Genomic DNA, 14,171 nt, shown 5'->3' with positions numbered 1-14,171 from the left:
GGAGCGTCCCTCCCTCCCCTCGCACACCCGGTCTTCTGGCATCCTCCCCCTCCCTGCCCCGCCAGGGCCTGCCTCCAGGCTCGGCCTTAAGGCAAGCGGTGCCTTGGGCCCCACGCTGCCATTGACAGCTTTTTTGGTGTGAGTCAGGCGCCTAATTCAGCCTCACACGAAACCCCTCAGGCGCTGAAACCGCTCGATTCCTGTTGAGGGGCACCTGGCTGTGGATCGCTGTAACACTAGCCATGGTGATTAGCCCCGGCCACGTCCGTGCTGCCCAAGGGGGGCTGGGGATAAAACCCTGCCGGAGCCCCTCTCCCCACACTCCCTCCTGTCTGCGCCTGCAGCCTGGGCCATGCCTTCCTCCACCTGCTGCTCTTGGCCCTCACCTCCAGCTGCTGCTGCTGCTCACTGCCCAACCCTGCCGAGCGGGGCTGGGCTGTCTCCTATGGCCCAAGTAAAACTCCTCAGGGCTTGCGGGTGGGTGGAGCTGGGATGGGAACTTCCTAGTCCGGCCCGCGCAACAGGATGGAGGAATGGGACAGTCCCTTCCCCATCCCCACTCCCTGCCTGCCCCACAGCATCCAGTGTCCAGGCCCTGCTGTCAGTGTGCCACCGTGGGCCCCGCAAACCCTTTGGATTCCCACCAGGAGTATCCCAGAGCCCATCATTGTTGTGTCAGATCTCCTGGACAAGAGGCGTCATCTCCCACTGTCTGCTTCCCTGCCTGGTTAGCTTGCGGCCAAGGGGGTTGCGTGTTTGTGGGCACGTGCGTGTGTGGGTGCTGGGCATATGTGTGAGCAGCAGGATGCGCTTAGCCCATGTGTGCAAAGCCAATGGCAGCTGGCACTCTGCCGACACAGGAGGTTCTCACTGTACCACTGCACCGGGATGGCTTTCCACACCACCGAGCTCTTCGCTGGCTCGGGGGAAGGCCACAAGGGTGGAACATATCCAGAGGTGACCCATCTTGCCAGGTTTGTTAGCATCAGGCATGTTAGCAATAAGAGGGTGATCAGAGAGGATGTGGGGCCCTTACTCCAGGAGGGAGGTAACCTAGTGACAGAAGATGTGGGAAAAGCTGAAGCACTCAATGCTTTTTTGCCTGTCTTCACAGACAAGGTCAACACCCTGACTGCTGCATGAGGCAACGCAGTATGGGAAGGGGATGGGCAGCCCTCGGTGGGGAAAGAACAGGTTCGGCACTATTTAGAAAAGCTAAACATACACAAATCCATGGGGCCAGATTTGATGCATCTGAGGGTGCTGAGGGAGTTGGCAAATGTCATTGCGGAGCCTTTGGCCATTATCTTTGAAAGTTCATAGAGATCGGGGGAGGTCCTGGATGATTGGAAAAAGGCAAATGTAGGGCCCATCTTTAAAAAAAGGAAGGAGGACAAACCAGGGAACTACAGACCAGTCAGCCTCACCTCAGTCCCCGGAAAAATCATGGAGGGGAGCCTCAAGGAATCCATTTTGAAGCACTAGGAAGAGGGGAAAGTGATCAGGAATAATCAATATGGATTCACCAAGGGCAAGTCATGCCTGACCAATCTGATTAGCTTCTATGATGAGGTAACTGGCTCTGTGGATATGGGAAAATCAGTGGATGTGATATACCTTGACTTTAGCAAAGCATTTGATACGGTCTCCCACAATATTCTTGCCAGCAAGTTAAGGAAGTATGGACTGGATAAATGGACTGTAATGTGAATAGAAAGCTGGCTAGTCTGTTGGGCCCAATGGGCAGTGATCAATACCTCGATGTCAGGTTGGCCATCGGTTTCAAGTGGAGTGCCCCAAGGAGTGGTTCTTGGGCCAGTTTTGTTCATCTTTATTAATGACCTGGATGAGGGGATGGATTGCACCCTCAGCAAGTCTGCAGATGATACTAAGCTAGGGGGAGAGGTAGATATATTGGAGGGCAGGGATAGGGTCCAGAGTGACCTGGACAGATTAGAGGATTGGGCCAAAAGAAATCTGATGAGGTTCAACAGGGACAAGTGCAGAGTCCTGAACCTGGGACGGAAGAATCCCAAGTATTGAGACAGGCTGGGGACTGACTGGCTAAGCAGCAGTTTGTCAGAAAAGGACCTGGGGATTCCAGTGAATGAGAAGCTAGATATGAGTCAACAGGCCCCCTACTATAGAAAAGATGTGGACACATTGGAGAAAGTCCTGCGGAGGGCAACCAAAATGATGAGGGGGCCAGAGCATATGACCTATGAGGAGAGGCTGAGGGATTTGGGCTTGTTTAGTCTGCAGAAGAGAAGAGTGAGGGGGGATTTGAGAGCAGCCTTCAACTACTTGAAGGGGGGCTCCAAAGGGGACGGAGAGAGGCTGTTCTCAGTGACAGATGACAGAACAAGGAGCAATGGGCTCAAATCGCAGTGAGAAAGGTTTAGGTTGGATATGAGGAAAAACTCTTTCTCTAGGAGGGGGGTGAAGCACTGGGATGCGTTCCCTAGGGAGGGGGTGGAATCTCCGTTCCTAGAGGTTTTTACATCCCAGCTCGATGGAGCCCTGCTGGGATGATGGAGTTGGGGTTGGTCCAGCTTTGGGCAGGGGGCTGGACTCAGTGACCTCCTGAGGTCTCTCCCAACCCTGGGATTCTGTGATTCTCAAGTGCAGAGGGCTGGGAACCTCTTGTCAGGCATAGTACAAAGGAGGGCTGGTGGGTTACAGGCTGTTGTAAAAAGCCAAACATCCAGTGTCTTGCTGAAGTCCGGGCTGGCAGGTGGCACGTGGCAGATGCACCACTCTCAGTGGCACACCAAAAGGGTCAAAAAACCATCCCACAGACAGGCACATGGGAGCGTGACAATTCCCGCCTCATCCTTCCCCATTAAAAACCCAATTTGTTTATTTAGTATGACAAAGAGCTGGGTATGTTGGGGTGAACCTGGGCCATGGGGGGATTCCTTGGGGGAGCAGTAGCAGCATGCTTACTGGCCAAGCAAGCTAGCCCACACCCCCAGTTCACAGAGGGCAAGGATGTCACTAGGACAGTTTGCTGGGCATGGGGAAAATCTGGGAGACAAACTAGGAAGGGCATGAAAATCAAACCAGATCCACCCTGGCTTCCGAAGGACAACACAAGAAATATGGCCCCAATGAGCTAAACCTAGTAAGTCTCCCAGCTTGGCGCTCGGGGCAGAGCCGATGGTCCCCGCAGCCCCCAGACGTGAAATGTCATTCCTGGCACATCCTCAGGGTGTCTCGCTCAGCCCCATCTCTTGGGCGGTGCTCTCAGCCTTGGACTGCAGGTTGCATGGCCCCTTTGGTCCCTCCTGCAGCATGGTCAGCCACTGGCGGAAGCCGCTGCCTGTCGGGGCCAGCACCATGTCGTTGAGAATGGCTGCAGCGAGACCGCCAGTAGTTGGGCCCACCCAGAAGACCTGTACAGAGAGCAGAAGCACAGATGTCAAGGACAGTGGGCAAATCTGGACCCACCTGGGCTGAGTGGCTTGCGGGGGCACTGGAACAAGGGTGGCCGGGGGGCTATGTCCCTCCACTTTTTACTGGCGGTAAGGACTAGCAACTGGGGGAGGGGGAGGAGAGAAGTGAGCAGGGGGCGGGGCCTCAGAGGAAGGGGTGGGGCCTGGGAAAAAGGAGCAGGGTAGCACAGCAGGGTGGAGTCACAATTTGGGCACCTATGGCCCCCTGACTTTTGGGATGCTTCCAGCACTCCTGGTTTCTTGCCTGGCGCAAACTGTCAACGCTGCAAAAGTCACATCTCTCTCTGGGAGCAAGTTGGTTTAGGATATGCTCAAATGCACAGATAGTTCAAAATCATGCACACTAGCATCGTCGTGGCTAGCTCATGGTCTGTAGGGGTACGTCTACACTACAGCGTTCTTTCAAAATATCTTATTTTGAAATAGTTAATTCGAAATACGTTGTTTCAAAATAATGTGTCTACACACAAAATGCATTTCTAAATAGTGTTTTGCTGTTTCGAAATAGCACATTCACACTGAGTGGACGATTAATTGCATTTAAGGCCGACCGGAACCAGGTCCGGCAGGGCATCAGGTCAAGAGTTACTTTGTGTGGCTGCTGCCTGAGGCTATCTGAGGCCTGTGCTTAAAGGGGGCCCCCCAGACAGCCTGTTCTTGGCTTTCCCTGCTTGCTTGCCTATCTCAATGAGGGATGGCAAAGCATTTTGTCTCTGAGTGCTCTGGTTGCCCTCACTCGGGACACCACAGCACTCTGCAACATGGAGCCGGAGCTGCCCCTGGGCACTCTGTTTCTTCTCTCAGACGCGTTGCTGTGAGCCTGGCTGCACTTTCTACAGGCTTTAGTCCGGGAGGTTCATTGGGGCGCTGTCAGTATCCAGGAGGCCCTGTGGGTGAGCTTCCATCCTGAGGAGCACTAAGAGCCTCCCTGGTCTGCCCCACTGGGGGCCTGTGTCTCAATCCTCCCTCACCTCCTTCTACTTACCCCTCCCTAACCCCCCGCCCTGATGTAAAATAAAATGCATGTATTTTCATGAACACAAACTCTCTTTATTTAACAAAACTGCGGGGGGGGGGAGGATGAAACTCTGATGAGACTGGGGAAAGGAGGCGGGAGAGGGGAAGAGAGAAGGTGGGAGAGGGGAGGGGGAAACCTGGGAGGAGGGAGCTGGAAGGGGGAAGCCAGGGGAAGAAGGGGGAGGGGAAGCTCAGGGCTCAGGGTTGGGGGGTCTCGCTGGACCAACTTGATTTTCATGCAAACCTGCTCCTGTGTTCACATGTGGCCTTTGGTGGCCAGGCTGGCAGCTCTCCTGCCAAAGGCCACATTCCTCCGTCTAGTGGGGAGATCATGAACGTTGGGGACACCCCCCCAACCTGAATAAGGTCCATGATCTCCACCCTGGACCAGGAAGGTGCCTGCCTTCTCCGGGCCCTGGCAGGCTCCTGGGAGCTGGCAGACTGGTCCTGGGGAGCGGCGAAGAGCTGGCTGCCAGTGGCTTGCTGGCTTATGTTTTGGGGGCCACTGGGTCAGGGGCAGTGACTGCTGGCTCTGGGCTGGCAGGCTTGGAGATGGCACAGGCACTGTGGCCAGAGTCAATCTCTTTAAGGGCTCCGAAGAGAGAGGGGAGGGAGAGGAGTGTTCTTGGTTGAGGGGTTATTTCGGAATCGCCCTTCTCTGCCGCGTGTAGATGCGGGCAGTTCTTCCGGGCTAGTCAATTTCCAAAATGGCGACCGCCCAGGAACATGCTAATGAAGCGCAGGATATTTAAATCCCGGGCTTCATTTGCCATTTCGGTTGCCCTCATTAGCCTCCCTAGTTCGAACTAGGGGGCTAGTGTAGACGTACCCCCAGGGAACTAGGGCCTGATTACTTGCTTCTCCGTGCCACGTAGAGCAGGCTTGAGCTATTGCACAAAGTGGCGCGGCACTGGCCTGGAACCAGTGTGAGATCAGAATCAGGCTCTGTGCTATAAGCCAGCTGTGGCTGTGCTCGCCAATGGGCCTGATTCTGCCACCCCCTCCCATGGAGCCCACCTCCCGCGGAAGGCAGTCACATTCTCTTGACTCAGCCATGCGGCAGCAAGTCAGCTTGTGCATCCTCATCAGAATCGGCTGCTAATTCCCTGTCAGTGACCAGCCTGCCATTGAAGGCCACGGGGCTGTGGGTGTACACATTGGCTTTCAGAATCTTTGTTACAGGGCACGGCAAGGAAAAGACCAGGCTCGACCGCCAGATCCCAGGGGCCTTTCGCAGTTGGGGTCACTAGCAATTACCCATCTGTTCCCTTGTAACCTGTTCGATCTGACTAATCAATAAACCCAGAGACCCCACAATGCCCTTTGTGCCATCGCTGGCTGGACAGAACCACACCTGAAGCGCTGCCCCATTTAAACCAGGCTTGGAAAGAGCCGACTTACCCAGTGGTTGGCAAATTCAAAAGCAATCAGAGCAGGGCCCAGTGACCGGGCAGGATTCATGCTGCAGCCAGTGTAACGGATCTGGAGAGGAAGAGTGACAGAGATGCAAGAGAATCAGGGAGGCTGCTGTGGGTACCAGGAAGTGGAACAGGCCCAAGTAACAGGAGAATTTCTGCAGACGCATCCGCACGAGTCCGCAGAAAAATCAGTCAGGGGCTGTGCACAAAGGAGAAGCCAAAAAAACCCAAACGCCCCGACCCTCGCTGACATGGCCCCCCACTGAGATGGAGACAGACATTCCCCACGTTCCCCTCCTACACCAGAGCCTCGGAGGGCCCAGCCTAGTAGATTTTGTGTGCTCCAGTCCTGCAGTGGGACAGCAGGAGGGCTGGAGTGCTAGTGCACACTCCCCAGTGCTGGGTGGGGGGAGGCTGAGCCTCAGAGGCCGGGTCCAAGCAAGCCAGGGGCCGCATGGGCCTGAGGTTCCCCACCCTGCCTTAATCTATGTCCTGCAATGAAGCACTGGCAGCAGGCCTATCTGACTGGACTTGTCTGCTGACTTGGGCACGGGCAGCAGGGCTCAGAATTGCTGCCTGGACCTTCCGGCTCCAGAGGGAGCCAAGCCCTGGGGACCCCTTGAGCGGGGAGGGTTGCAATTCTACAGGCCCTCAGCCCCAGCCCCACAAGGCCAAGCCAAAGCCTCCCAAGAGTGTCCCGCCCAGGGGTGTCCTACCAACCAGGTCCTGCTGCTAGCGCCAAGTGCCCCCGGTACTCACGGCCACCAAGTGCCCCAGCATGACGGAGAGCCCGATGAGCAGGTGCCCGCCCTTGGAAGGGTCTCTCCTGCTCCCAGAGGTGGCGAGGACGCAGAGGACCAGCTGGAAGGAGACGATCGCCTCTATGCTGAAGGCCTGCGGCAGCGTGACCCCCGGAGCCAGCTGTGCTCAGAACCAGACACAACAACCGCGTTACAGGCGGAGAGGTTCTGCCGGGGCAGACCCCAGCCTCTGCTGGGCTCTGGGGAGTGGCAGGCACCCCGTGCAGATGGCTCGGGAGCATTCTCAGCCCAGGCTCACCCCCGTTCACAGCACAGCGGGCAGCGCAGGCTGCGCATGGCACAGGCAGCTGGTGGTTCCACTGAGCCCAGAGCCCTGGCAGCGGTGGTGGGCTGTGACTAATTGTCTCTCGCCCCCTTCGAGAGGAACGAGTGACTGGCACGCAGACCAGCAGGGCACGTTGCTGCTCGGTGCCTCAGTTTCCCCATCTGTACAATGGGGATAATGGCACCGGTCTCCTTGCAAGGGGCTTTGTGCTGTGCTGATGGCAAGCCCCAGGTATCAGAGGGCTGGTAGCCTGCACCCATATCTGAACACATTCACAGCCATAACCACATGCCTCCTCACAAGTGTGCCATCCCAGAGACACATTAACCCCCCCATATACCCCAGTCCCACACTTGCTGGCCTCATGCTCTGACACACAGGCAGGCCCACTGACAGGCGTGGGGTGGGCGAAGGGGGCAGTTGTCCTGGGCCCAGTGATTCACAGGGCAGTGGCGGCGTTGCGCCCTTTAAATCACTGCTGGAGCCCATGCCGGGCACGCCTCAGCAAGTTTAAAACAAGCAAAAGGGAGTATTTTTAACCCTGTTGGCCTTCACAAAACCTTCTGGCAAGGAGTTCCACAGATAGACTGAGTTCTGTGAAGAAATACTCCCTTTTGCGTGTTTTAAACCTGCTGCCTTTTAATTTCTTTTGTTGACCCCTGGTTCTTGTGGGGTAAAAACCACTTCTTTATTAACTTTCTCTACAGCAGTCATGATTTTATAACCCTCTATCATGTCCCCCCTTGGCTGTCTCTTTTCCAAGCAATAAGAGGTTCCCCCTTAGCTATCTAGCAAATGGGGGTCAGAACCTGCCAGTAAACCCAGAGGCAAAGCTCTGTGTTCACACAGGGTCAGATTGAATGACTACAGTTACCCCTTCTCGCCTTGGAATCTACAAATAGCCCCGTTTGTCTCCCTGCTCCTCAGCTTTTTCCCTACTCTGGCTTTGAACCTTTCCCTCTGGCTTCCTGCTTCCCTCAGCGTTATCCCAAGCGCCACACTGACTTGTGGCGGATGCCAGGCCTACGCTACGCTCTTACGTTGGTGGAACTCTGTTGCTCAGGGGTATAACAAACCCACCCCCCGCGCAACGCGCTTACACCCGCCTCGTCCCTAGTGTAGACAGCGCTACGGCGAAGGGAGCGCTTCTCCCATCAACACAGTTACTACCTCTCGGCGAGGTGGATTGCCTACGCCGGCAGAAGAAGCTCTCCGGCTGGCATTGTAGCATCTTTGAAATGCTCTGGGGGGTGCGGCTGTTTTAAGTGTAGACCTGCCCGCAGATTAAAAATCGTCCTCTTTTCACAGACATGACCAGATGGAACCACCAGAACTTTCTGGAACATTCCACCACCCTTTCCCACACGCGGCTTCATGGGAGGGCTCCGAACCAGAGGGACAAAAATGCCTCCCATTAATGTGACAGGCCCTATCACAAGAGTTATGACTGGGGCTATGTCTACATTGCGGGGAAGTTTCAGGACACAGGAAAAACCCCGCCGCGTCCAGGGAACACGTTTGCTCTTCCACTTTTTTTGCATACGAGCAAACGCGCTGTTTCGGGGAGCTCTGTATTCCTCCTTCCATGAGGCATACGAGCCCCTCCAAAAGAGGAGGCTTTTCTGAAATTTGGCCCAGTGTAGGTGGAAAAAAATCCCCAAAAAAAGGGGCAATGCAGACGTAGCCTGGAGCTGGAATACCACCCCAGAACACAGGCATTGCCAGAGCCAGAGACCAGCCCCATTTCCTCTCCCAGCCACAAGCAGGTGATTCTTCGGAGGAGGGTGCACTGTGCACAGCTTTATTTACCACCACCACCCCCATTTGGCAAAACTGGCATGAATTTGCAAAATGTTTTTGGTGTTGCTGACTCTGCATTTTTCACCAAAAAAATATTTTGAGCAGCTGAAAAAAATGTGTCCAGCTCTATCTTGGCCTTGGTCTACACTACAAAATGATTTCAATATAACTACATTGCTCAGGACTGAATCTACATACCGATATGGACCTAATCTCCAGTGTAGACAGCAGGTGGATCACCCACGCTAATGGGAGAAGTTCTCTCCTGCCAGTTTAGAACATCTTCATTAAGTGTGACAGCAGGTGCCACTGAAGCCTCTGCCACGGGAGCTAAGAACCAACTGGCTGCCAGCTGGAGATGAAACTCTCTCTCTCTGTTAAGTCTAGACTTCAGGCTTCTTTCGAAAGAAGCTTTTCCAGAAGAGATCTTCTGAAAAAACTTCTTCCGAAACAGAGCGTCCACACTGCCGAAGCGCATTGAAAAAGCGATCTGCTTTTCCAAAAGAGGGTGTCCAGACTGAATGGACACTCTCTCACATGTACGCTGTGATTGCAATGTGCGGAATGGCCACCAGGGTACCTGTGCTTTTTCCTCTTTCCTCTCCTTTCAAAACAACTCCCTCTTCGGGTACGTCTAGACTACAGGGTTTTGTCGACAGAAGTTTTGTCTAGACACATTCAGTTCTGTCGACAAAGCAAGCTGCTTTGTCGACAAAACCCTGTAATCTAGACGCAACCCTACAGGCAATAACACCTTCTGTCGACAGAACTCTGTTGACAGAAGGGGTACGTCTAGACTACAGGCTTTTGTCGACAGAAGTTTTGTCGACAGATACTGTCGACAAAACTTCTGTTGACAAAGAGCGTCTACACTACATTCAGTTCTGTCGACAAAGCAAACTGCTTTGTCGACATGGTAGTGTAGACGCAAAGGACAGTTTACATGCAATAACACCTTCTGTCGACAGAAACTCTGTCGACACAAGGCGTTATGCCTCGTAAAATGAGGTTTACCAGCGTCGACAAAACTGCTGAGTTCTGTCGACGTTATGTCGACAGAACTCAGCAGTAGTGTAGATGCAGGTATAGTTTTGTCGACAAAAGTCCACTTTTGTCGACAAAACTCAGTAGTCTAGACACGCCCTTCCTGTCCACACACGCCTTTTTCCGAAAGAGCTCTTTCTCAAAAAGGCTTCTTCCTCATAGAAAGAGGTTTACCAATGCCAGAAAACCCCCGTTGTTCTTTTCATTTTCTTTTGAAAGAACGTAATTGCAATGTGGATATGAGTGAAGTTTTTTTGAAAAACGGCTGTTTTTCAAAACAACTCTGTTGCGTAGGTATACCCTAAGTGCCACTACAAGCAGCAGTGGACCACACCCAGAGGGGTTTGCTCTTTTGGGGACTTGTCTGCAGCAAAAGCATCCCAGCGTGCGGAGCTCAGTGCAGACTCACATCAGTCACACCCGCACGATGCACTCTCCCCTGGAGACGTTAGATTGTTTCCTTCATCTAAAATTCATCTCTTCAGGAGCTGAAAGGAGCTGGCTGCTCATTGTGTCTGGGAAGAAACAGCACACTAGAGCAGAGCAAGTGAGTGATATTTTCGGTTTGGTCACCAAGTCAAAAGATCTGGGGAAAATGGGACATTTTGAACCAAAACTGGATTGTTCCAATTTCTCCCACTATAGAAAACCAAACCAAGAACAAGAATTGGTTTCAGACTGGAAAACACCTGAAACAGAATGGAAACAAAGGAAACCCAGCTGTGTCTTGTCTAGGTTTTGCATTCTCCTTAGGGAGTTTTGCAGCCTCGGGTTTTGTATTGGTTGGCTGGTCTATAAATCTAGCTCCGTTTCACAACGAAACTGGGCCATGAAACGCGAAGCCAAAAGGCGCCCCTTAAAAGGATCCGAACAAACTGGTTCCGAGACAAAGTCCAGGCCCCTCCCTGCCTCCAGGCCCGCACACAGCTGATCCTTTCCAAAATACAGTCACTCCTCCGGGACTGGTTCTGGGTCACATGGCCATCCCCTGCCATCTTCCCAGGGCCCTGCAGCTCTCCACTTACCTTGTTGATGCCTATCTCTCCCCGGGCGTGTTCGGGAGTCAGCCCGTAGAGGAGAGCTGAGGCAGTGAGCCCCCCAAGCAGCTGGGCCATGATGTAGCCCCCGGCCCAGGCTGGCCTCACTTTCCCAGCCACCAGCAAGGAGACGGTCACGGCCGGGTTGAGATGGCCGCCGCTGATTGGCAATGCGCAGTAGGACATGAGAGCCACCGAGCTCCCGAAGGCCAGCGACGCCTGGAGCAGCTTGGGGGAGGCCAAGCTGCAAGGCGCCTGCGTTCCCACCTCTCCCAGGCGGGGGGTGGCAGCGGCAGTGGGCAAGGCTGAGGACGTGGCCCCATTCGGCTCAGAGCCAGTCCCGGAGGAGTGATTCTGTGTAGTGAAGCCCAGATTCTCTGCAGCCTGAGTCCACGGCGCGATGGAGGCCAAGCCGGTGAAGAGAAAGAGCCCAGTGCCCAGAAACTCAGCCAGCACAGCTTTGAAGAGCCCCACGTCCCACGCCCTGCAGGCCACCCGGGGCAGCTCCATCCTAGACTCAGCGAAGGGTCCCTGGGCACAAGTGACGCACTGGGGCTCAGTCCTGTCCCCTTTGCATTTATACCGTCGCCCCCTCCCTCTCCCCTCCCGGAGCCGGTGCTGCACAGATGTCAGCAGGAGGCGGGGACTGGCTTGCAAAGGTATTGACTTCAGCAGGCTCTCCAGAAACCGGATCCAAAGGGTGCAGGGCCGAGACCAACCTCTGGGGGCCTTGGCCTGGGGTGATACAGCCAGGCAAATTTAGCCTTGCTTGGCGAGGGGTAGAGGCTGGGTGAGGGGCATGGCACGGGCATGAGCCCACACTGCCTCCCTCCTGCAGATGGCACATCCTGCGGACCAGCCGGAGGGGCTGTGTCTGATGCAGGGTTCCCCTCAGCCGGCTCTCGTATGGAGAGGGGATGAGCCGGCCTCCAGCACTTGTGTGGGGAAAAGCTCCTTCCAGCCTCCTCCCACTCCGCACAGTGGCAGGGACAATAGTGACCGGCTAGTGCCCCGAGCAGTCTGGGGGCTGAGGGGAGCGCTCCTGGGCAGAGGTTTGCTGGATTCACATGCCCATTGACCTCAGCTGTCCGCAGGCTCCACTGTCCTGCGCAGAAGTCGAGCACGGGATAAACTCGGCTCCCGCTTCCCCTTCTGCCAACCGGATGGGATTCCAAGGAGCTGGCCTCCCTTTGCTCCGGCCCAATGTCCCATTCCTACGCCGGCACCCAGGGAACAGGAACACCGAGATGAGATTGCCTGGCGGGTGGTCTGATCTGCTTTGCTGGCCCCGCTGCATAGAGCAAATACCCTGACCCAACTGGCAAGGGTCCAGCTGCAGTGGGAAAATCCGGGAGGGGCAGAGGCATTTCCAACCCAAACTTGGACTGTGATTGTTTTACGCCTTCCCCATCACCGCCCTCTCTCCCTCCCACCTCCCCCCATGTGGCAAGGGGGCCCTTTGCCTCCATCCACACAGGGCCTCTCTCTCCGTACTGTGTGCTGGGAAGACATGGAGCTGAGGGAATTCACCCCAGGCCCTGATGCCCTGAGGCCATGTGTGGCCGCACATTGAAGTAGCAGGGGCCTCTATCTGCTCAGCTCCGGAGCTGGGGGCCTGTGGGCGGTGACTGACACATCCCAGGCGTCGGAGAAACAGCCGCGGTTGAGCAATGCTTCATGAAATGGACTAGTGGGTGGGGGGGGGGGGAATCAGTGTGTCAACAGGACCTCCTGCATCCAGCAAAGCTCCCTCCCGACCGTGCTGTGGAACTGTGCAATACAGGCTGGGCCCGCAAAGGTCGCCCCAGAACAAAGAAGGTACAGAGAAGAGATCAGATTGGAAATGGAAAAACAGAAACCCAAGCCATGGAAAATCGACAGCATCCGCTCATGTTATTAATCACAGGCTGAGTCGCTGAAATGAACCTGCCAAAAATGCTGACGGCTTCTAATATCCCTCGGTACGTTTTATCTAAAATCTGAAAGGGACAAGTACCCGATCCATTCGCAGGCCGTGCTGTTTGCAGAGAGGGTTAAGGACTTTGGACTCCGTTGCGGGCTCAGAATGGGCAGAGATGGCCAGGCACAGAGAGCTTTCTCACCTAGGTACATTTGAGGTACGTGTGTAACCCACACACCTGCTGGGCACTGTCCCATGGAGTGGCACTGAGACCACTTCACGGAGAGAGAATTAAGTCTGCTCTACAGCTGTAGCTGACCGCCAGATGGCTTAGAGCTTAAGGCGGAGGGGGTTGTGTCCCGAGGTCCCAGGTTTGGTTCTGTCTCTTGGTGTTACGCATACAGGGGTGGATATAGGGCAGGACAAGTGGGGCAGCTGCCCCAAGCCCTGCGCTTCAAGAAGCCATGGCAAAGGGGGTCCCGCCAAATTGTGCTGCCCTGGGCCCTGCAAAATGGTCATCTGCCCCTGCACACATACACAATGATGTTCACTACACTGGAAGCAGTTTCTGTCCTGCTGAGTCCCATGTAAAATGGCATTTGCTGTGGTGCACTCACAGGGAATAGGAAGCTTCTTTTGGGGCAATATGCCCTTTGCTTTCCACAGGAGAGAACAGTAGCACTAAAATCAGACAGTCCAATAACAGTGTTATGAGCAAGGGTGAACCCATTCAGCGGGACAGAAAGAGGCCCACAGGCTACTTTCCCCCAACCCAGCACTGCTCTCTCAGGACAGCTGAACATTGTCCATGCCCACTTTGCAATCACAGCCAATTCTCCCCCTCTCCTACAGCCAAAGCAAGAATCCAGCTCTGGCATCGGGGCTTGCGTCTCTCCTGGGGTTTGCTGGCAAAGGTCTCTACCTCACAGAAACTTCCCCTATTATCACCCTATGTCATTACCTCACAGACACTAACCTTTCCACTAACCTTTCCCCCTCATTCCCACTCTGTTCTAAAATTTGATTTGTCAATTTCACATGCATTCATTTTTTTGATTGCATCACTTTGGTATATATGGTCGTGCCAATTTTCTTCCACTATTTGATCTGAGGAAGTGGGTCTGGCCCACGAAAGCTCATCATCTAATAAACCATCGTGTTAGTCTTTAAAGTGCTACATAGTCCTGTCTTTTGTTTCAGCTACACCAGACTAACACGGCTACATCTCTATCACTGGCTGCACAGTGCACATCATGACACCATGTACCTCACCTCTGATGGGAGGGAGCCCCCTGGAGGTGAGAGACAGAACCCTGCAAATCCTTGGATACCTGCTTTATATCCACAGGTATCCGCATTCACGGATGTGGACGCTGATATCCACGGATCATTCTGCAGATGCAGACACGGATTC

The 14,171-nt window shown here is 54.5% G+C and overlaps 1 protein-coding gene across 1 annotated transcript; it reads right to left on the bottom strand.

The window, feature by feature from the left end:
- Positions 1-3,206: 3,206 nt before the first annotated feature.
- Positions 3,207-11,367, bottom strand: LOC102454897 (aquaporin-5-like). The gene is made up of 4 exons (XM_025186512.3): positions 10,846-11,367; positions 6,650-6,811; positions 5,874-5,954; positions 3,207-3,395 (listed from the first exon to the last, which is right to left on the bottom strand). Exons 1-4 carry the CDS (start codon positions 11,365-11,367, stop codon positions 3,207-3,209), a joined length of 954 nt encoding a protein of 317 aa, XP_025042297.3.
- Between the last annotated feature and the right edge of the window lie 2,804 nt (positions 11,368-14,171).

The sequence above is a fragment of the Pelodiscus sinensis genome, chromosome 29, assembly GCF_052426305.1.
Source record: "Pelodiscus sinensis isolate ZL-2025 chromosome 29, ASM5242630v1, whole genome shotgun sequence".
NCBI classification, from domain to species: domain Eukaryota; kingdom Metazoa; phylum Chordata; order Testudines; family Trionychidae; genus Pelodiscus; species Pelodiscus sinensis.
Note: the sequence above shows the minus strand (reverse complement) of the source record. Positions and strands in the feature narration are given on the sequence as shown.